Source organism: Euprymna scolopes, chromosome 8 (assembly GCF_053919585.1).
Source record: "Euprymna scolopes isolate OS-2025 chromosome 8, ASM5391958v1, whole genome shotgun sequence".
Lineage (NCBI taxonomy): Eukaryota > Metazoa > Mollusca > Cephalopoda > Sepiida > Sepiolidae > Euprymna > Euprymna scolopes.
In genome coordinates, this window is record NC_136489.1 from 48,871,973 (window position 1) to 48,895,935 (window position 23,963).

The 23,963-nt window shown below is 35.2% G+C and overlaps 1 protein-coding gene across 1 annotated transcript in view; it reads left to right on the forward strand.

Moving 5' to 3' along the window:
- The window catches only part of LOC145283556 (heat shock 70 kDa protein 12A-like), a 467,888-nt gene that overhangs the window by 219,319 nt on the left and 224,606 nt on the right, over positions 1 to 23,963 (forward strand). Inside the window, exon 2 of the mRNA XM_080132440.1 lies at positions 3,618 to 4,549. Coding sequence (XP_079988566.1) covers positions 3,618 to 4,549 — 932 coding nt within the window. The remainder of the gene's footprint in view (positions 1 to 3,617; positions 4,550 to 23,963) is intronic.

A 23,963-nucleotide genomic window follows, 5' to 3' on the forward strand; every position in this document is an offset into this window, starting at 1 on the left:
GGACCTGGAATGGAATTCCAAAGTCTAATGGTTCTAGGGAAGAAACTATTGGAGTAGAAAGATCTTTTACATCTAGGGATCTCTACAGTCTGTGGGTGGGATTTAGCAGCCTGTCGGGTTTGTCAAGGGTGCTCACGTCGTGGGGGCACAAATGATTGCAGTTCGTCAGAGCATTCACCACTAAAATACTTGTAGAAAAGCAGAGGGATGCAACATTTCGTCGATGGGACAGAGGCTGAAGCTTAGATGCCAGTTCAGGGCCTATAAGGTTTGCGACTCTCTTTTGAACTTTGTCAAGAGGCGAGAGACTAGTAGCAGATGCACCAGCCCAGATGTGACAGCAATACTCCATACATGGGCGAATGGTGGCCTTATAGAAGTACAGGATACTTTCGGGTGTTAGTAGTTGTCTAGCACGGTAGAGAGAGCCCACCTTTCTTGCAGCGGCCCTGGCAATGCCTTAAATGTAATTGTTCCAACTCATGTTTCCTGTGAACGTTAGGCCAAGGAGTTTGAAAGATGTACTCTCAGATAAAGAGTCATGGCCATTGCTATAGGTGGTAGAGAAGGTTTCTTGTAATTATTTAATGAAACTAGTTTAGTCTTGGCGGCATTGAATGTGACCATCCATTTTTGTCCCCATTCCGCCACAGATTGGAGGTGTTCCTCTAGTGTTTCTTCCATTTCTTTAGAAATGTGTTCATTCGTCTTCCTGTCTTGCCTGACATAGACTGTAGTGTCATCAGCATATATACCCATCTCAGAGGCAATTTTGTCGGGGAGGTCATTTATGAATATCAGGAACAATAGAGGTCCAAGGATAGAACCCTGGGGCACTCCCGCATTTATATCATATTGTTTAGATGTACGACCGTCGAGGACAACCTGGATTTTTCTCTTATCTAAGAAGGATTTAATTATGTTAAGTATTCTACCAGTGATACCGTATGATCCGATTTTCCTGAGGAGACCATCATGCCATACCCTGTCAAAAGCCTTAGATATATCTAGAGCTACCGTTCTGCCCTCCCCCGCTTTGTCCAGTGAATGGTATATACGTTCAGAGATTAGAGTTAGGATGTTTGCTGTGGAACGGGCTTGTCTAAATCCATATTGCTGGTCAGTCAGAAGTTTAGCATCTGTAAGGTGCTGGACTAGAGCTTGGTTAATTAAGGTCTCAAATATTTTGGCAAAAAGTGGGAGGAGGCTAATGGGGCGATAATTTGATGGGTCAGTCCTTTCGCCAGAATTCTTGAATACTGGTACAACAGAAACAGTTTTCCAACAGCCTCGAAAGCAAGCTTCATTAAGGCATTTGTTGTAGAGTTTGGAGAGAACTGGAGCTACTTCGACTGAGCACTTTTTTAATAGCACAGCTGGAATGAGATGGGTCCACATGCTTTTGCAGTGTCAAGGTTTTTATGATGGCATGCACCTGAGCAGGGGTGATTCTCAGATCATCTAGCGTGGCATCTGTCCGCATAGGAAAGTCATGTAGGGGGTGGTTGGAAGGGTCCAGTGTGGACTTTGAGGCAAACCGACTGGCAAGCATGTTAGCCTTCTCAGTTACTGAGCAAACAACCTCGTGATTGTTGGTTAGTGGGGGAATTGTTGATTGCCCGATATTTACTACACTGTTGTAGATTTTCCAGAAGTCACGAGTTCCTAGTTTTTGTGCTTCGATGCGTTTTTTAATGGTTTCCGTAAATTCTCTCTTAGCTGTCGCTATTTCTTTCTTAACGTTATTTCTAGCTTCTATATACTTCAGTCTGTTTGAACTGGACTTATGTCGGTTAAATCTGCGGTATGCATGCTGCTTTGAGCAATGGCAGTTGCGCAAGTCGACGTAAACCATTGGGGAGAGTGGGACTTACTATAAAATTTCCGCATGGGAACATGCGCTTCGATTGCAGTTTTGAACCATTCAGTGGTCTCGTTTGCACACTGTTCAGCAGGGAGAGAAAAAATATTTCTCCATGGGGCATCTCTGTTTAGTTACCTGATGGCTTCCCAGTCAACCTTTTTATAATATCTTGTTGCTTTGAGCACTGGCTCTTCAGTTTTGGATCTAGAGTTTAGGGCGATTTCAACCATTATCACTGCATGATCAGCGTTACCGAGTGGGCTGTGGGCCTTCGTTATGCAGTCATCGGGAACTGTGGTCAAAAACAGATCTAGAAGTGATGCGTGTTGTTCTTCCTGGTCAGGGAAACGGGTTGGAAACGTAACAATTTGTGATAGGGAGTGAGATATAGTGAAGCTATGAGATGTGCTGCCCGCTGTATCTGTGTAAGTAGAGAATTCAAGCCAGTTTTTGTGGTGGACATTAAAGTCACCAAATACATGTATTTGTGCGCTAGTGCCGAGGGATAGTGCCGTGTCTATACTGTCAGAGACTTTGTTTATTATGGTGCAGTCCTGAGTCGAGGGAGAGCGGTAGAGAAAATAAAAGTAGCTAATATTGTGTTGCCTGTTTAGTCTAAAGCATATAAAGTCTTGATCATCCGTTTCTAGGTTTGTTTCTCTAGACAGGGGAAGGGTATTACGAATGTAAACTCCAAGTCCGTGCCTGTGTCTGTCAGAGTCCTTACGGCAGAGTTGGAGGTATCCAGGCATGTTAAAGTAGTTAGAGGGGAAGGAGGAGTGTAGGTTAGTCTCACTTAGTGCTAAGATATCCGGGATATTTGTTAAGAGAAATGCTTCAACATCAGCTAAATTAGTTCTAAGCCCACGGATATTTGTGAATGCAAGCCTCAAGGGAGGAGGCAAGTTGAATTTGTTTGTTCCTAAGCCTGGTTTAAGCTTATTTTTAGATTGTACTGTCGTCATATTTTTAAAGAGTTTCGGTTTAGGTAAGGGGGAGCTAAACAAAAGGTTATGCAGAGCATCAGACATGCATCACAAGTAGACCATCAGCTGACCTTTCTCCAATTAGGATATTATACTTATTACCTTAATATATAATAAAGAATTAATAGATGATTAATAGAAGTAGTGAAATATATTTTTTTTAGGATTAACACTTAATATCTTAACCTAAAGGGGCATAACTCTTATTTAACAATTTTTACAGTTATATCTATCACATTAGTTAGTTTAGTCTGTTCGTTCCACGTTTTCCGGAAAATATACCAAATGGTAGCGCCTTACGTTATTCTATAAGAAGGAACTGACTAAAAACGTTAATTTTTTTCGCTCAAAAACGTGATCATTTTTGTCATATATTCATATCGGTCGACTATTTTATCTATCGCAGTTGACCTCTGCCCCCCCCTCGCTTCAAATTCACGTCACCCATCTATAGGTACCATTCTGTTTGCAGAATAAGGTCATCTGGATATGCACTAAAGTTGACCCTTGTAATAATTTACATTAGCTAACTTAATCACTACTGCAAGATCATATACTTGAAATATCGTGAAATTTCGAACGGGCATAAGACTCTACTTATCGAGGAGGAAAGATGGAAGCAAGTAAGATTATAAAACATCGCCTTGTTATTCAATATTTAGTCTTCTTTTTTACCACTGAGTATATTCTTGCAGTGTTATATCTTATACCGAAGTATGCTTTAATGTTTTAAGCAAACTACAACACTTTTTTTTTTCTAATTTCAGAATATAAGACCGCATTTTCGACACCTGAAAATCATCCAAATCGAAAAAGTGAACCCCGGTATCGCCAACAGTTCGAGGATCTGTACAGTGCAGCGGAAGCTTCAGTAGGAACACACGATCTGAGGGAAAGCGGGCCTGAAGTTCGCAACACAACTCGCATAAAACGAGAAAGCACTGACCACATTGTGTATCACAAGAAACAGGAGGAAAGATGTGATAACACTGAAAACAGACCGGAAGTGCGAGCCAGTCCCAGTGCTACAGGTCAAAATTCAACCCGAAAGAACGAAAACGCTTACCAGGTTAACTCGAGTCACGGTCTCCGCTCCCCAGTCGGAATTGGAATCAGTAGCAGTCTTGATACAAAATCGGCGCCCCAGGACACACCATTCAGTATAAATACAGAGAAAGAGAGCGAAAATCGTACGGGTTTCCACCGTAAAAACGTCAAAAACTTGTCCGTCAATATCATGGGAGTATCGTCTGAATCATTGGATGCAACTGAACAGTCTCCCTACTATGAGCGACATTCTTCACTGAGCAGCCCTTACCAGAAGACGACGATTATACACAAAGATCCCGTTGACCCAAACATGTCGCTGGTGTGTGGCGATGGACCGGCCGTGCTGATTGAAAACGATGACACTTCCAACTACATTGTGATTGTAGCCATCGACTTCGGTACCATGTACAGCGGTTACGCATTTAGTTTTACTCGCGACCCAGAAAGCATTCATATGATGAGGAAATGGGAAGGAGGAGATCCAGGAATTAATAACCAGAAGGCTCCGACCAGCATCCTCATCAATCCTGATGGAGAATTTGATTCATTTGGATATGCAGCCAGAGACCGTTACCATGACTTGGACCCGAATGAAGCAAAGGAGTATCTGTATTTCGAAAAGTTTAAAATGGCTCTGCACCACAATGCGGTAAGTATAATGGAGGCATTTTCTAAAGACACTCTCACATGTTAAAAAAATAAGGAAGACAGGGGAAATCGGGAAAACGCATGCAGTAAAGCATGCCCACACAAACAGTAGGGTACACACACGCACGCACACACACACACACATATATATCTGTGAAAATATATTATTTTCCTATAATATTTACCAATCCATATTTAAGAAGCCCAATGTAATTACAGAGCAATATAGTCTTTTGTAATTTATTCAATATATATATATATATATATATATATATATATATATATATATATATTATTTACTATAATAATTAAATACCTATAGACACTAGTGTTTCATCCTTGCAGGGTGTCACGGTAAACACCAGTCGATAGATTCGAACCCGGCGACACAAGCCATCATTGGCTTGATAAGCAATGGCCGTATCCATTCGGCTACTGTGAAGAGAATTTTTTTTTACACAAAAATCACCACTTATCAAAGCCCGAATGACTCGAGGATAAAGGGTTAATGAGTGTACGGTTGTCAATGGGAAACTATCGTAGTAATCGTTAGTAATTGACATTTGGTGAATTGGATTACTTAAGGGGACGGCCCCTCAGACTTGTTTACGTTGGACTTGAAGAGAACCATATTGTAGTCAGTTGGAAAGTAGGAAAACGGAACAAAGTTCCACATGCGTGCAGTTCTAAGAAAGAATCTTTGTTCATGGAATCTACGTTTAGGTTTAAGCACATATATTGAGTGGATGAAATTATTGATTTAGTGGTTTCAACTAGACGAGTGTTCTTCGTGAAAGGCCAGGAGGACCATAAATTCGAGCTCAGACGAGTACTTGCTATGAAAATAAAGATAAAACAGAGACAGGCTCGCAATGTCTCTTCTGTGTGAAAGAGGTTCCAAGGAAGAAAGAAAGGCATCTCCACTAAGCTACGAAGTCTATTTTGAGCTCTGCAAGGCAAGATAAGTTGCTTCTAGCAACTCCTGCCCAGATGTGCAACAGTACTCCTGTTGTGTAGGGATACATATTGGAGATGACGGGGACTCATAATACACGAATGAGGATAGTGATTATGAGGGAGAGAAGACATTTATATATATTAACTCATGACGACGACTGTAACAATTCTTGGAGGTTTCATATTAAATACGGACTGAGTGATGCATGATACAGTTGTTAACACATAGGAGGGAGGGGGAGATACATAATCTTCGAAGGGTTACAAAATGTCCATTATAAGATGATAAACACAATTACGTTTCGTTCCTGATGATGGATGACACAAGACAACAGCTACAACATAATGATGACTACTTTATTCATCGGATCGGCCGGTCGATAACGTCAGGAATTCAGCTTGTATCTACATGGTTAATCTTCTACCCTTCGCCTCTAAGGGACTCTCCTCTCCAACTGACTGTCAACTCTTGCCTGACCAACTGACTCTCTGACTGACTCTCTCTGGCTGACTGACTAAAAACATAACCCATAGAATCCTATATGGAGAAATTCTATATGGAGAAATGTCCTTTGTCTATGACTTCAGAAGTGTGCTTTCAAACGTGACTAATTTCACATGGCTTTTCGTATGTTTTTTCTAAACACATTTCTGGCAAAAAAAAAAAAAATCCCCACCTAACCTATTTTTTTTAACCTAACCAATTTTTTTTACAATATATTTTTTATTTGCATTGCCCATTCTTGAATTGAGATATCTATTGGAGCGGTAAAGTAATCTCCCCATTTTCCCAGTAACCTGGTAACGGATTAATGTGCGTATTCCAACTCAAAATAGAAGTAAAGATCAGACACAGAAGCTTGTCAAAACATGGAACCTCCCCAAGACGTGAGATATTCATTTCAATTGATGTCAGACGATAATATAAAGATAGAAACTTAGTTTTAGATGCATTAAAATTAACCAGCCACCTCTTTCCCCACTGCACGACGTGATCAAGATCAAAGAAAGAATCAGATAGAACTTGGTCGTTTACGGCCTTTGAAGTGTATCCATAGATGGTAGTATCGTCAGCATAAATGTCTACGAATAATCGTAAAATGTGATTTTGGAGACCATTGATGTAGTACAGGATGGAACCCTGAGGGATTCCAGCATTAATACTGTGAGTTTCTAATTTCCACCCATCAACCACTACTCTTATGAACCTATAAGAGAAAGATGCTTTAATAATTGAAAAGATATTTCTAGCTATACCGTAACTAGAGATTTTGTGGAGTAGACCTTTATCCTATACCATATCAAAGGCATTTGGTGCGCCAAGAGTAATTGTCCTAGAAAAGAAGCCCCCATCAAGAGATTAGCAAATCCTATGAGATATAACCGTTAGCACATCTGCTGTAGATCTAGCAGAACGAAAACCATATTGCATGCCACTGAGGCAGTTAATTTTGACAAGGTAGTTGACTACTACTCAATTTAACACAGATTTCAGCAACTTGACGCACAGAGACTATCTAGAGGGAGACGACCGATCACCTGAATGTTTAAATTTTCGATATCTGCGGCATATCTATCTATCTATCTCTTTCTTTCTTTCTTTCTTTCTCTCTCTCTCTCTATATATATATATATATAGATACACGTATATACATACATATATTCAAGGAAATCTTTAAATAATTTCAGATTAAAGATTGCATAATATTGTAAACTTAAAGTCCATATAAATATTAGTATCAATAGCCATTAGACAATCCCAACTAGATGAAAAAACTCAATGTATGAGAGAGAAAGAGCAATGGTAAAAATAAACATTTGGAATTAAATTTTGTAAATTAAATTTTACGACAAATTTATTATTTGACAAAGAATAAAATGAGTTAAAGAGCAGATAAAGAGATTTATGAAGTCCATATATGTACATATGATGTAGCCCAAAAATCTAATAAAATCCATTTGTTTTCTAAAATACTTATTAGATGATATTTACTGCAAATTAATTATAAAATTAATATAAATTAAATTAATATATTAAAAATATTAAAAATATTAAAATATTGCGATAGAATAATAGCCTACTACGAGAGAGAAAAATCAGTAACATGCCAACGAAGATTAAAATATAATGCAATTAAAAATATTTAGTGGATAATTTTCATATACTAGTTTGCAATAGTTATTTTTTTTGTACACGGTGGTCACCACTTATCAAGGCCCGGAAGCCATTCAGGGATATATATATATGTATATATATATATATATATATATATATATATATATAAAACAATGCAACTAGTTACGTTGGGCATACCACTAGTGCCATATCCCAACACTTACATAAAATACATCACTGCCCCCTCGAATTTCAGAGAGAATTTAATTAACAACACAAAAATACTACACCACGAAATAAATGTTAAGAAACTAAACATCCTTGAAGCTATTTATATAAAAACGCAAAAAAAAACTACCCTTAATAATGTTGCATTCCGAAATAGTACCAACACACTTAAATGCTTTGGATAACTCCCTCTCATACCCAACCCGTTCCTGCTACTGACCCTAGAACTGGTACTCCCCCCGTTCCTAATGATACTACCCCCACCGCCACCAGCAGACCGACTGTCCTTATTCGCATCTTCACTCACAACTCAACTACTATTTACACACTCCTCGCCATAATTCCCACCGAGCCTCTCACACAAATTCCTGAAGATGTGTAAATAACTACACGAAAAGTTCAAAATAAAAAAAGTTAAAAAAAAAAAAACGCGGACACTTTGAGAAGAAAGAATACTTTCGATGTAGATACAAAAATTTTATACGAAAAATTAAAAAGATAAAAAAGGTATTACAAAACGTTCCTCATTTTAAAATTGCACCAGTAACTAATAATTTCAGAGTTCTAATTTTAATTGATTTGACGAACCAGAATCAAATAGTGATTGTGTAGGAAGAAGCTAGCGATAACGAAAGCTGATGAAGAAGCTGGCTTAACTTTTTATATTTTAAAAGGTATTTACACTCAACCATTTTATAGAGATTAAAATATATTACGCTAATCACTATAATAAACTATAATATAAAGTTTATTTAGAATTATATATCAATTTGGTTCAATTTCTAATTTAATAAGCAAACTATATACCGTAATAATCAAACCTAACTTTCCAAATCCTATTTAAAAAGGCGAAAGAAATAAAAGCAAAACAGAAATATAATTGAGAATCCCGGGCCACGTCAAGTAGCCACAGCTAATAATTAGATGTCACTTACTATCAACTTGTCTAATTTATATATGATTTATATATTATTTCAGCATTTTTATATATTATGTTACGTGTAATTTGAATGATAAAATCAATTAATATCATTTTTCTTTTGATTCCCATTAATTTTCTTTAAAATTACGTTTTCTTTTGGCATTTATAATGCAATTACGAAAAGATGTATTAATGAGTGTCTGTTTTGTGTTATTCGATTCTTTATAGAAAATTATGTTTGAAAGAAGAAACAAATTTAGCTTAATTAAGTTTAAAAGAAACCGTTATATCATGTCTATTTCATTCAACAAGTAAGCAATTATCATTTGCAGACGTTTTGTATATGGACAAAGCAACGTGATTATTGTCACCAGGAACACATCGACAACTAAACCGGGAGATTTTCTCTATCGACATAAAAGCTAATAGTCTAAGCAATTATTGGGATGACTTCTTCCCTGTTGACCAAGTGCCTGTTGCTGATTCTGTTCAGAAGTGTTTAGTTTATTGCTAATCGCTTGGAGCACCCCTTAACGAGGAATGGCGACCAGTAAAGGAGAATAGAGTTTGCAATGTTGTTAGGATGACTTGTTCTCTGGTGACTAACGTATGTTTGGTCCTGTGCAGTTCTATGAGGTCCGTATTCCCTTTTGAGAGATGGTTAGTTTATTGCTAATGGCCTGAGTAGCCCTTACTGAATAATGTCAGTTGAGCTACCCAAACATTTTTTGTAAGCCAGAGTGCTATTTCTCTAAAGCACTGGCTCTTCAAATTCAATTGTCCGACTCTTAGGAATGAGGTAAATAATAAATAACACATCGACCGCGTAAGCATGCGGCTCAACATATTAACCCATATTGGAGACAATTTGTCTGGCATATGGTAATTTCAGATGAGATTGTTCATGCACTAATTATATACAGAATCATCCAGTTTATAGTGCGATCGCCTGACGGAAAAAACTATTTTTAAAGTGCTACTTCTGGTATTATTTATGGTGATATTTTAGCTTCCCATCTGTTTATAATCTGTCTTGACTACATGGTCATATGCTAATCGACAAGTCGAAAGAAAACGGGTTGGCAAGAAGCAAGACGTATTCTGCAGATAATATTATTTCTGCAGTCACCAGATCAAGCTGTCTGAAAATATCTGGTCCCTGACCTAAATGCACCAAATAGTTATGTTATTGTTTTCCTTTCAATTTGCAAAACTCAATCATGTTCTGCAAAACCCAAAATAAAATCAACTATTCTCTCTACAAAACAACAAAACTAAACACAATTTATACACATATGAAATTGTGTCTTTTGTCGTACTGACATTGATATTAAAAGCCTAGTTTTTCTATTATAAAATTATTAAAACGAACTTTTTAATATATACATATGGATATGCGAGCGACTTCATAGGTTAATTAATTTGCATATTCCTTCGAAAAACGAACTTAAATAAATTAATTATTATTTTCTTATAGTTTCTTAATAGATGATTGGTTTCATTTCACTATTATGCTAAATTCTATTTATGCATATTTTCTACATTCTGCATAATTGCATATAATTTAGGACGAACGTTTCAATCACACGCACGCATATTATATGTATATGTTTATTCATTTTTGTTGTGTACATCTCACTTTTGAGCGATGAATAAACATTCACAAAATTTGCGGCCAAAAACTCTAATCCAATGCATTTCTCTTGAAAAGTTTTGATTGTAATATGGCTTCCCAACTTTACCTAGTCTACAGAAACTCTTTTATAGCAAATTCATCGTGTCAACACAAAATGCTGAGGCTTAATAACTGCAAATATGTGTTGGAGGCAACCATGCGGCAATTTGTTTGTTACATTGTCTCATAACAATATTTTGTAGACGACGCGTAGCATTTCGATGTATGATCAATCAAGTTTCTTAGATTAATCAACATTTAACGTGTGATTCGTACAATATGATGGATTCGAACGATGCTTTGAAAAATTTGTGTTTTGTCTGGCCGTATTGATAATGAAATTTCAGTGCATCTATCTATCTATCTATCTATCTATCTATCTATCTATCTACCTATCATATGTATGTAGTATGTATATATCATTCAAACACAGTAGTGTTTGAATATATGATTTACTCATTAAGAACTACTTTAAAAGCTTCAGCGCTCACTCATTTTGCGACCAAATTTCAAACCATTTTTTGCAGTTCATTAGTCACCTCATCTATATTCTGAAATAAAAAAATGATTGTCGTTCATTAAAACAAAAGTTATAATACAATTACTGGTGTTCAAAAGTCTTCAGAATAAGTAAGGAACGTCAGAGACGGTTTCCTCTGATTCGCTGTTTGCTACCATAGCAACTTTTTCAACATTGACGTTATAAAGACGATTTCTTCTGATTGCCTGCAAATTTTCATAAATCAGAGCGTTAATGTTGCTCGCATGCCATCTTCTTTGGGTTACATAAACAGAGTATACAAAAGTGATCCTCTTTGCTGTTTTAGGGCTGATAATATTTCGCTTAAAACGTCGCCTGTTAATTCAGTTTCTCTCTTTTTTGCCGTACTAGGGCTAATAATCTTTCGCTTACGACATCGCCCGTTAATTCTGTTTCTCTCTTTTATATTTTTTTCTGTTTCTTTACTTAATTATGCTTTTTATTTGATCTTTTATTTAGTCTATTTATGAAGTTGGTAATAATTTTTTATGGATTATGGGCGATGCGTATGATATTGAACGCAAAAAAAGAAAATATTATTTCAAAGCAAAGCCTAGAAAAATCATCGATTACGTAGAAAAGTGAGAGATTATACTTAGAAAAGTAAAAGAACTAGTTGTTTAAATTGGAAAAGAAAAAGACAAGATATTCTAGAAAAATATGATAAATTTATAACTTAAAATATTGCAGCATTAAATATAAAAAAATCAATTTACATACATATAAATTAATAATGCTGCAATATTATAAAGTATAGATTTATTATATTTTTACTAGAGTATCTTGTACTTTTTTCCCAGTGTTAACAACTAGTCCTTTTAATTTTCTAAGTTTAATCTTAACCATATTACTTTTCATGCTCTCATTTTTCTATGTAATATATATATATATATATATATATATATATTTGTATATATATATATATATATATTAGATATGTAAACTAGTTTCTAGTGCAGATATGATTATCATTGTATGACATTAAAAGATGAAAAATTACATAGTTCTAAGTTATCTATGGATTTATGAAAATTAAAAAAATAAAAAAAATAATTTATTGAATATTTTAAGAAACACGTAATAAAATGGCATTTTTAAAAAGAATATCGTTATGAATAAATATTAATTTTTTTAAGAAACAAAAACGATGTATTTTTTCTTTAAAAGAAATATTTATTTTTATTTAGCTTTAAAGATATGATACAAGTTTTCGCCTGGAATAATTTCTTTTAATCATTTTTTGTCTCCTCGGAGATATAAAAATTTCTCTGCGTAATAACCTGTTGGGATATTAAATTAAATCTTTTTAAGTGGAAAACACGCGGGTATTTCAATTTCTATTTCCTATAACATTATCACATAAGCCACATTGAGTAATAAATAATGAAAAGAAAGTGTATATATATATATGTATATATATATATGCATATATATATATATTGTCATCAATATATAGCAATAACATACTGAATTTTGAAGAGTATACGACAATTTTTAATGCATATACAAAAAGTCTGGAAACTTATTGAAAGCATCGCCTATATAGTATATAGTATATACATATCTCTCTCTGTCTCTGTCTCTCTTTCTCTCTCTCTCTCTCTCTCTCTCTCTATATATATATATATATATATTCTCTTTCTCTGTTTTAATTGCATACGTCATTCGATTTCGACTATTGACTTTAATACACGTTATTTGCTATTCGTCTAAGCATTTACCAAATGTACCCGTGGATGAAAAGTGTGCATGGTGAAAGACAAGTAATCAAGATCAGAAGAGCTTTAGTAGTACAGAAGACATTTCTCTCTCTCTCCCTCTCCCCCTCTCTCTCTCTCTCTCTCTCTCTCTCTCTCTCTCTCTCTATATATATATATATATATATATATGTGTGTGTGTGTGTGTTATGGAGAGGCAAACGAAAATTGACAATCGAATCCCCGGGCTTGTGATGACCTGGGTCCATGACGTAAATACGTTATGGGTCAGGCCGGGGAAAATATTAAGCAGGGTGCAAATGATCTCGTGTCTAGACCGACTAAAATCGACAATGGAATTACAGCAACCGGGATCTATGACGTAAATCGGTCATGGTCAAACCGAAAACCAAAATAGGTGAAGATGTAAAAGAGTTATCTATAAAAGATAAACAAAGCATACGTAACATACGTATAATTTGGTACCACTTTTTATTCAGCAAGAATAAAAAAAAGAGAAAACATGAACAATACCATGAAACACAACAAAAAGGATCCTTAAAAAAAAGTACATAATAATGGACGATATAGAATATTACTTGTCACAACCCGACGACGAACCAATAATTAGGCTATATGTTCCGTCGCATCTAAGAGAAAGTGTGTTAGTTCAATACCACGATGATACTGGTCACATGGGCGTGGAAAAAAACGTTTCACACTATTAAGCAAGAATATTTCTGGCCTGGTTTATTTAAACAAGTAAACGAATACATAGGTAAATGTATTCCGTGCCAAACCAGAAATTTGAGGAAACAGAAACCTCAAATGCAGGAGAGAGATTTGCCTCCTTTTCCTTTCGCTAAACTAGCGTTAGATGTTTCCGGACCTTATCCAAAAACTCTATCAGGCAACCAATACATAGTGACTTTTATAGATATGTACAGTGGTTGGCCAGAGGTTTTTGCGGTTCCGAATAAGAAGGCAGAAACAGTGGTGCGTGATTGACGAGATTTTTCCCAGATTTGGGCACCACTGCAGCTTTTAACGGATAATGGATCTGAGAACATAAACAAAACAACGAAAAAGGCATTAGAGAACCTCAACGTGCATCATGTGACCACATCGTTCTATCACCCCCAGAGTAACGGCAAAGTTGAAAGGTTCCACAGAACGATGCATGACGTTCTAGCGAAGAAAATAGGGGGCACTGAACAGTCGTGGGACAAATACATGAATCAGATATTAGTTTTAAGTTCCATGTAAGCGAAACGACCAAATTTTCACCCTATTATTTACTCTACAATAGAGATGTTGTTCTGCCGTTGAACAATATTCTAAGACCCCGTAGAGTATACAATGGGGATGAGAATCACGAAATCGCTCTACAGGAAATGCATCGAACCATCACTTTAGTAAGGAGTAATGTAAAGAAGGATAGGAAAAAATGATAGATAGATTTAAGAAGAAAACAAAAGCCGTCGAATTTAAGGTTGTTGATTTGGTGTATTATAAAAACCACTAAAAGCGAGGAAAGCTAGATGTACGATGGAAACCGTACTATATACCGTATATATATATATATATATATATATATATATATATATATATATATATATATTTATATTTATATATATATATATAAAGAGAAAGAGAGAGAGAAAGAAAGAAAGTGTGGAGAAAGAAGCAAGTATACAGAGATAGATACGAGGAAGAGGTGAATAGAAGAGGGTGGGACGGGAGCACGAGAAAAACAGGGAAAGAAAAAGAGAGTATGGAAAATTGCTGAGTTTGCATTGTGGATCACAACTGAGTGTTGGATGAGAAAATGTCATTAGTAATCGGCTTTTTATTCTGAAGAATCTATTTTGCAAAATCAAGTGAAAAAAACAAAAACAAGCACTTTAAATGTCAAATCTATAAAAACAAACAATTAAAGTGTGAGAAATACGGTAGTGACATAGTGATAAAATATGAAATACAACGGACAAAACGGTGAAAATCTTTAATGGATGCGAACGGACGGAAAACGTTAAATATGAAAATAGGGCTTATACTCGTTAAAATAAAACCAAATGTATTTTCTCGATATTGCATCTTTGTGCTTGTTTTACAAATACTCAAAGTGAATCTGATCCGACCAACTCGTGGTAGTGGGGCACCCTCAACATAAATACCCGTTTCAAACTCGACAAATCGCAAAAATCGCACACCTTCTCTATAAATGCCCCGAATGCTAGAGAGCCTTCTACTCTGTAAGTTTCTTTCCTCATGCTGCTAGACTTTGGATATTCCTCCTCTTTACCCGCTTCTACGACTCTGCTGACGTGCAGATATGTAAATGAACCGTGAACAGATACCATTTCTCTTTGTCACTCTTTCTTTCTAAAAAATCTTTTGTTTTATCTAATTATTTCTTTTTGTTTTTATTGTCGTTTTTTTTCTTTCTTTTTTCTCGCTTCTTTAATTCATTATTTCATTTTTTTTTCTTAATATCTTTCTGATTGCTCTTCTTTTTCTTAGTCTCCACGTGTTTCCCGGCCTTCCCTCACGCCCACTAATATTACCAAGTCTTTCGGAAGGAGATACGAAGGCGGTTACGTATATATATTTATATGAGCTCGAAAGCAGATTGCAACAATATAAATAATAAAAGCCTGTTCATTGTCGACGCTGTGAAGCATCGCAAAAGTTATCCGCTTATTTGGAGGCGACTCGTTATCAGTTTTCCTCCGGCAAAAATTTGTTTTAGAATTCCAAGTAAAAATAAAAATAATGTAGAAGTGAATCAAGAATCCTTATAAGATTCCGAGACGCGTGCGAAAGTAGCTTATATTGAAGTAGAGAATGAAATTAAGGTTATAATTCTCTGTCGGTAAGCGCATTATTATAGCATCTGAAGAGAATCGTTAAAAGACAGAAAAGAAATGGTAGCTCATTTCTTCTGGTTGAAAGATTCACGACATTACAGTACAAGACAATAGTAAGTGTGTAGAAATCGCCGTACGGATTATGGATATTGTTACACACTACTTAGCAACCATCTTAGTTTCCGGTCTGTTGCTAGGGTCGTTGGGAAATTACTTCATTATTCTATAACTCCCGAATTTATAAGAAAAATGGAAACGACTAGGCCCTCTTTCCGTTTGATAAACGCATTACGCATTTTGAATTTTAACGACAATTGGTTTGTAGGAAAAAAAAAAGAACAAAAGTATTCTCTCCACTATTCACCAATAAGAGCCTTTGTTAGAATACGCAAAAATACGGAGATTACATCGGACGAAACGTGGAAATAAAACTAAGGTGAGACCAGTACTCTGAACAATTAAAATAATAAATATTATGAAACATCATCTATAAATTTCAAAACGATTATATTTTAATCGGTCTTCGCACGAATTAATACGAAAACAGAAACGACCTGACACCATATTCGGTTTCATAACTGTATGACCCCTTTTGAATTCTAACGACTTTGTTTTGTTGGAAAAAAGAACAAACATTTTTTTTGCTGATTGAGATTGTCGGACTGACTTCCTCATCTTGGTTGTTATTGTCACAACGTTTCGGCCGTTTTGCCCTCCGGCCTTCGTAAGGTGTTTTGTATCGCCCCCTATAGGATGAAGTAAAAATAATAAACAGAGAGACCCACTGGAAAGTGAGAAAACTTAAAGAAACAGCTCACATGCTCGGACATAACAACCTACTGAGCAAACCAAGTATAGAGCTGAATGCAATTTGGACACCGCTGATATAGAAAGAGAGAAAACCTTAAATAACAACATAGGTTTAACATTAACAAAAACCAAGTAAGAATTGTCCTAGTGACATATAGCCGAGTGGTCCTAGACGTTGTATCATAGTTACCCAAAGGTGCTGAGTTCAATCCTGAACGAAGGTAGGGAAAAAGTAACGTTCGAAACAGAGAATCAGCTATTATGTCCCAAAGCCTATATTAAGATTTCATTTGTTTTCGTTATTTACTTCCGGTTTGTAATACCAGCACTGAACTTTTAATTCATTATGTTCTCACGAGGTTTTAGTCACACAGGCCATCATCAAATATTCATATTTAAGAACAAGCTGCTCTCTGAAGTCTGAGTGGCAACAAGTCTCTCCGGGTTTCCAGTACTCTCCATCTTTTTCGATCACGTTTTCAGATTAATTTACGTTATCGCAACAGCCGTCTACCATTGATTTCTCATTAGAAGCGACCATTGATTTTCACTGGAATTTGCCTTAGTTGCAATAAGTGACCCCCCCACAAGGTCACTGTCCCTTTCGCACTCATCCAACGAAGATCTGGCTAATATTTTCTCTCTTCTGTGTTTCCACCCCTTTTGACTTTCTTCAACTCTTTGGTATGGTACCTGTTGATGCCAATCTAACTCTTCTTTTTACTGTTTTAATGTGGGTGGGTGGTGGATTAACTCACAATTATAGTTTAACTTTGTGATTTAACTCTGTAGCCGTTTCTATATTACCGGCTTGCGCCTTTGGCTAATGTGTATTTATTATTATTATTATTGGCTCACATGGAGCTTTCACACAAGTCAACAAACGATCTGATTGGAAACCTGTGGTGTTCTCTGGAAGCTAAGTGACAATAAGTCTCCCCAGACGTCCAGCTTTCTCCACCTCCTTCGATAGTATTTGCAAATGAATTTGCATCATCGCAACAGCCGCTTACCATTGATTTCTCGCTGGTAGTGGCCATTGGTTTATACTGGAATTTGAATGGCACAGCCTCCCCAAGGTCTCAGTTCTCTTTGCGCTTGTCCAGCCGAAGTCTGGTTGGCGCTCTCTCCTCGGTCTTTCAGTCCTTATTGACCCTTCTCGGCCCTTTAGTATCATTTTTTTTTTTGGGGGGGGGCGGTGATGAAACAATGGGGATGATGCATGATGGGGGGGTGTAGAACTTGTAAATATGTAGTTTCGATGTTCTTCAATATTTTATTTATTATTTGCATATGTTGTTGTTTATTGTTGAGTTAAAAAGAATTAAATGATCCTAATTATGATATAATAAAATTATAAAATTATTAATTCCATCTACTAACTAACTAACTAATGAATTAATTTTATTCAAACAATTTTCACTACATAAATATATGCAAATAATAAAGGGGAAATAAGTTCAATCCAGCGACTGACACCCTTTCTAACTCAACAATAAACAACATATGCAAATAATAAATAAAATATTTATCAATATTCAAATTTTATTTTTAGCTGCAATGTTTTAAGTCTAAAAAATTCTTATTTTTTACTTTACTAGAATATCTTGTTCTTTACTTTTCCAGGTTGAATTTCTTGTCCTTTACTTTTCCAGGTTTAATAAAATCTTAAGAATATTACTTTCTATGCGCGCATTTTTCCATGTAATATAGATTTCCTGCTAAATAAAACCAAATATGGCTCTATCATTATACTTGTTGCTAAAACTGCTGGAAAAATGGTTGAATCATTCTATCGCTGAGTAGGTATTCCACTGTCGATGAAATAATCTATCTGTATAAGAGCAAATTACGTTCTAAAATTTAAGTACTATGGTCACATCTGGGTAGCATCTGCTTAGCACGCTCTATCCTGCCTTGATAGAATTCACAAGAAACTTTGAAACTTAGTAGGTGGTCCCTTTTCTCTTCCCTGCTACTTCTTTCCCACACAAAAGCCTAACTTTGCACTATCGTTATTTTCATAGCAAGTGCTTGTCTGAGCTCCAATCTATGCCCCCTTGCCCGACTTTCACAAAAAACTCTCTACTAGTTACAATCACTATCACCAATTTTCCCCATTCCATATCTGTGCCTATATCTAAATGCAGATTCCATGAACAAACCTAGTACTACCCGCCTGTGGAACACTGTTCAACTGGCCTACTTCCTGGTCGAGTACAGTATGGTAATCTTCAAGTCCAATGTAAACAAGTTCTTGTTCAACCGTCCCCTTAAATAATCAAATGCTACCTAACTGACACCATTTACGAGTACTACACTACAATATTACATAAATTAATCCTTATCCTCGAGTAGCCTTCGGACCTTGATAAGTAGTGACTACCTTGCAAAAATTATGGAACAGAAGAAATCACGTCGTATTATTTATTTACGAAACTTTACCTAGTTAAAAATATCATTGTATAACAAATAAACAAAGTAAATCAATCTATATACTGTAAAAGTGAGATGTGTGTGTGTGCGTGAGGACACTTCCCAACCTATATACTCAACGGACTTTTGATCTACAGATTTAAAATTTGATATATAGAGTATTCAGACACGTGAAAAACGTTATAATTGGTTTTCATCCGGAAAAAAGGATCCTAAAGAGTCAAAATTGTAAAATTAGTACGTGGGGGGGGTCGTCGGATTTTTATCTGTTTGCTAACTGTTTCACAAATGCGCATGCGTGAATGGTTCACACCTCAGATTCATTATGTTAAAAATAGGTAGGTATGAGTAAGTCGTGAAAAGCCAGCCAAATGGTCATCGTACTTGATTCACTGTTTTAAGGTTTTGGTTTCGATCTCGGCTAGAGTATTTTCTTTTTCTTTTACTTACAAGAAGTAAACTGTATAGAAAAAAATTAATACCCGCATGCACATATCTCAGTTTCTGTATGAATTAAAATATCTTTATGCGTATTTTACGACCGAGCAATGCCGAACAGCCTGCTTGTAGCATATACATTTGCAATGCAGATTGCGTATAAAATCACTTTAAAACACCAATGTAAATAATTGTTCCAATTGAAATGCTCTACTTACTTTTAATGATATTCAAATATTGTAAAGGAATGATTTGTTTAATATTCATTGGAAAGACATTTAGTTGTTTATTTTAAAGCTTTCATCGGTATAAAATATGGACGTAAACAACTCAATCATGAAAGATTAATAATGAAAAATATCTTCATGCTAGCCAAGTGCTGAGCTGAAATAAGTATTATTTGGAAAAATGCTTTTTTATTGTAAAGAACATGATCCACAGCAAAGAAAGAAACATGGCTAAAGGTAGCCCACCTTCTTTGCAGCAACCTTGGCAACGTTGCCTATGAATGTTAGGCCAAAGAGTTTGAAAGATGTGTTCTCAGCTAGGGTGTTATTTGTAATGAAATGATGGTTGATAATGATTTTTAGAGTTATTGAAGAAAAGTAGCTTAGTCTTAGAAGCATTAATGTTATTATTTACTTACGACTCCATTCCATTAAAGATCGTTTTCTAAGGTAGCTGTCATTGTATATATGTGTACGCTCGTGTTACTCTCATGTCTATTATTTTTATTTGGTTTATTGAAATGAATTAAAAATATTTTAATTAAAAAAATATTATTTAAAAAAATTAAATTAGGAAATGTGTTATTACTGCAGTAAATATTTAACTGATTTCCGGAAAGCATTCAACGCGATAAATATTCTACGTTTAAGGTGATATGACGATAACGATTATTAATAAATATACTATACTGTTTCTCAAAGGTGAAGGTACTACCTTTAATGATAGTACCATAACAGCAGAACAGATACTATACCATTATCTTTAAAAGTTAAATGGAATTCCTAGAAGGATGGCATCATGATCACAGAACAGATAATACACTACCCCCTAATAAATGAGAAGATAAATGACGGTGGCTAAGTAGTTAACGACGTGGATTGAAAACCTATGTGTTTCGAGTTTGAATCCAGTTCGTTTCATAGAAACATTTTCATAAACTCACAGCTGCCCTTGTCTAACCTTGTCTAACCCCCTTTAAACAGACAGATACTAAATCTCCTTTATTAATAGTAGAAAATTGTATAATTTCGCATCCAGAGAGACAGATACCAAATATTTTGTATTAATACAAGCTATAGTATCGGTTTTAGAGAGATAGATACCAAGAAGTACTTTATTAATAGAAGAAATACAAAATCTACTGTATTAATGGGTAGGAATACTATAGTTTCAGCTTCAGAGAAATAGATACCAAAAGTCATGTATTAATAAAAATAAATAGTATAATTTCGGACGAAGAGAGATAGTTACCATATCTTAGTTAGCAATAGATCTAAAACTCTAACCATTATTTTCAAATCGATCTGCTTTAATCGTACATGACCACAAAAACCAAGACCAAACAAATTGATCTGCATCCCGTATTTCGATTGATTAATCGATACTCAAACAGCACGTGAGCTACAATTTACTAACAAAAAAATTTCTTTATAAAATCGATCGCAAAATCAACTGATTGATTTCTCATTGATAAACAGAACGATAAGGTTCATTCGTCGTCGGATGTATGGAAATAGATATTTCCAATGATTTCCGATCCGATAATCTCCAATGGCATAACTGCATCCTCGGTGGATCGGCTTAATGTTTTGATCCATCGATACGCACAGAAGTAGGGAGGCGAGCGGATCAATAAGAAAACTTAGATATCTTAGACGTTTTTGAATTCTAGTGATATACACAATTAGCTATACGATCTCTCAAAACACATATCTATCAATGTATCGATATAACCTCTCTCTCTCACTCTCTCACTCACTCACTCACTCACTCACTCACTCACTCTCTCTCTCTCTCTCTCTCTCTCTCTCTATATATATATATATATATATATGTATATATATATATATAATTAGCTGGGAGACTCGACCTTGCCCGGGATTGAATGAACATTAACGAATGTTCTCACACTTCCAAAATTTTTAATTGTCCTCGAAATCGGTGAAATCGCCAATTTTTCAATCAAATCGGTTAATTTCTTGCTGTAGTTTGGGACACACCACGGTGCACCAGCAGAAAGCTTTACCCGCCTTCCTGCAATGACTTAGTTCACAATACATTGTAGTTTACATTGCACTGTAGAGAAATTAGTGTTGGTTTTATAAAATTATTTTTTATAATGGCTTGAATAAAAAGTTTAAAAAGAAAAAGTCAAGTATCAGGGTTCAATTGTGCTCTAAACAGAAACATTCATTTCCAATGCGCCCCTGTTATATAAAAAACTTACTATTGATTTAATATGCTAGACCTTTCTGATTGTGTGGTAATAACACTTCTCAAATGATTTCGTAATGTAAGGCTGTATAAGAAGGTAACGTTGGGCAAAATCGTCTGCTCCTTCTGTCATATTTTTTTCGATTATCGATTATCGATACTTATCGAAGACATTCCGATACAAAGCATATTTAGGAACACTGGCAAGCACACGAAGCATATTTGTGTAAAATTTAAAAAATAACACGCATAAAGTTGTTTTACATATATATATATATATATATATATATATATATATATATATATATATATATATATATATATATTCAAGTACCCCTGATTGAACACGACAGAGTTATTCCTTTTCCGATTTTTCTGGATATCTTTACAATTCACCGAGCGGGCTTTTTAATTACAGCTGCATAAAATGGCACCAAAAAGTCGTTATTCAGTCATATTTTACTCCAGCGCTTTCTATCGGTGCATCCGATTATGATCAGGAGTGATTGTTGTTGTTATCGTTTTCTTTTTCTTCTCCTTTGAGGCTTAGTGTGTTTATAGTGTTTTCTTATTGTTTATAAAGGTGGGTGCGGGATAGCGAATTATTTTTTATTTTTAATTTCTTATTTTATAGTGGATACATTTAGTTTTTTGTTAGTTATTAAATATTGTTAGTATATTTTTCCCCGGTGTATAATGAGATCCGGTTAAAAAGGAGCGGCAGTATTTTGATAAGTATGGCTTTAATAGTTTTAGTTGTCCTGTGCAGTTGTTAAGATATCACATTTTAGTATTGTTAATTAAGATATTTCTAAAGTCGGACGACAGTAGGTTTTTATCATGGGATTCTAGGTGTTATTTTATGGCACTATTATGGCAGCTATTATAATTCATTTAAACTTGTTTATAAGAGTCAATGTTCATTTGATTTCGTATTAGAAAAGAACTTCGGTGATAAAGATTGGGAATATTTCAATGAATAAAGTTTATACAAATTGACAGACGATAATAAATGAAAAAGTCGTGCGTGTTTGTGCGTTCGCTTATGTGTATATTAACGGGAAGATGTTGCAGAGGTCAGCACCCAACATATAGGCCCCAGCGACACCGATTCGTAGACTAGGGTTAACTAGGTTCCACTGGTTATTACCAGTACATGCGTACGCATGTACTGGTCACGCAGAGAAGCAAATATGTGTACACAGAACATGAGATATGTACCAAGAAACATACCGAGGTAACGTCGAGAAACACGGTCATATCTACACATTAACAAGTAACATTTATACGTACACATTGATTTAACGCAAAAACGTAACGACAAAAAAAAAAAAAAAGCAGAAAAAAACATGACCGCTGACATCTCCGTTTCAATCACTTACAATTTTAATTCTACATGACCAAGTGGATCCTATACCGCTTACCTCGCGAGAATAGACTCTGTTGACTACATATATGTGCACACAGACAACAACTTCCACACTTCAAGATATAAGGATACACTTATACGGGATTCACATAAGATTTGCTTTAATCTTTGCACGGCTTGGTGACAAGTACAGTAGAGATTAGACGAGTATACATGTACTCGTTTACACAGAAAAGTAGATATTTGTACATAGAAAATATACGTACCAATAAATACACCGAGATAACGTTGACGCACACGATCATATCCATACATTAGTTTAACACACGAGCGTGAAGATCAAAAACAAAAACAAAAAACAAACAAACAAAAGAAAACAGTAAAACAAGATAGCCATTAACATTTCTTCCGCTTCAATCACGTTGACGATTTTAATAGTTTACGAATGAGGTGAAAACCTATCACCGAAAATCTTATAGTTGTTCATAGGAAACTAATATCTCTAATAAATAAAGGATAAAAAAAAAAATGAATCAAAACGTTCATATTACTTTCTTATGAGATCTATTTTCATCCGCCGTATCTATTGTACGCGGCTGTAATAAGATTTTGGTGTCACAGGCAAGATAAATGAACTTCGTTTACAGCACAGATTTTGATTCTTATGAAGAACCTATGTTGAAATTGAAAATTTTGATCTTATCGAAGCGGACGTATTTAATATCATTTCCTTCATACACTTACGCACTCATCTTCCTCTGTCAAAACTGACGGTAAAAATTATGCTTCGTCGGTGTTCGCAGTAACAATCAGATGATATCATAGAATTCCGCCATATATAAATTATTATTATTTATATAATATTTATCTTAGTCTGTATTTCGGTTTGCCCGTTCCACTTTTTCTCGGAAACT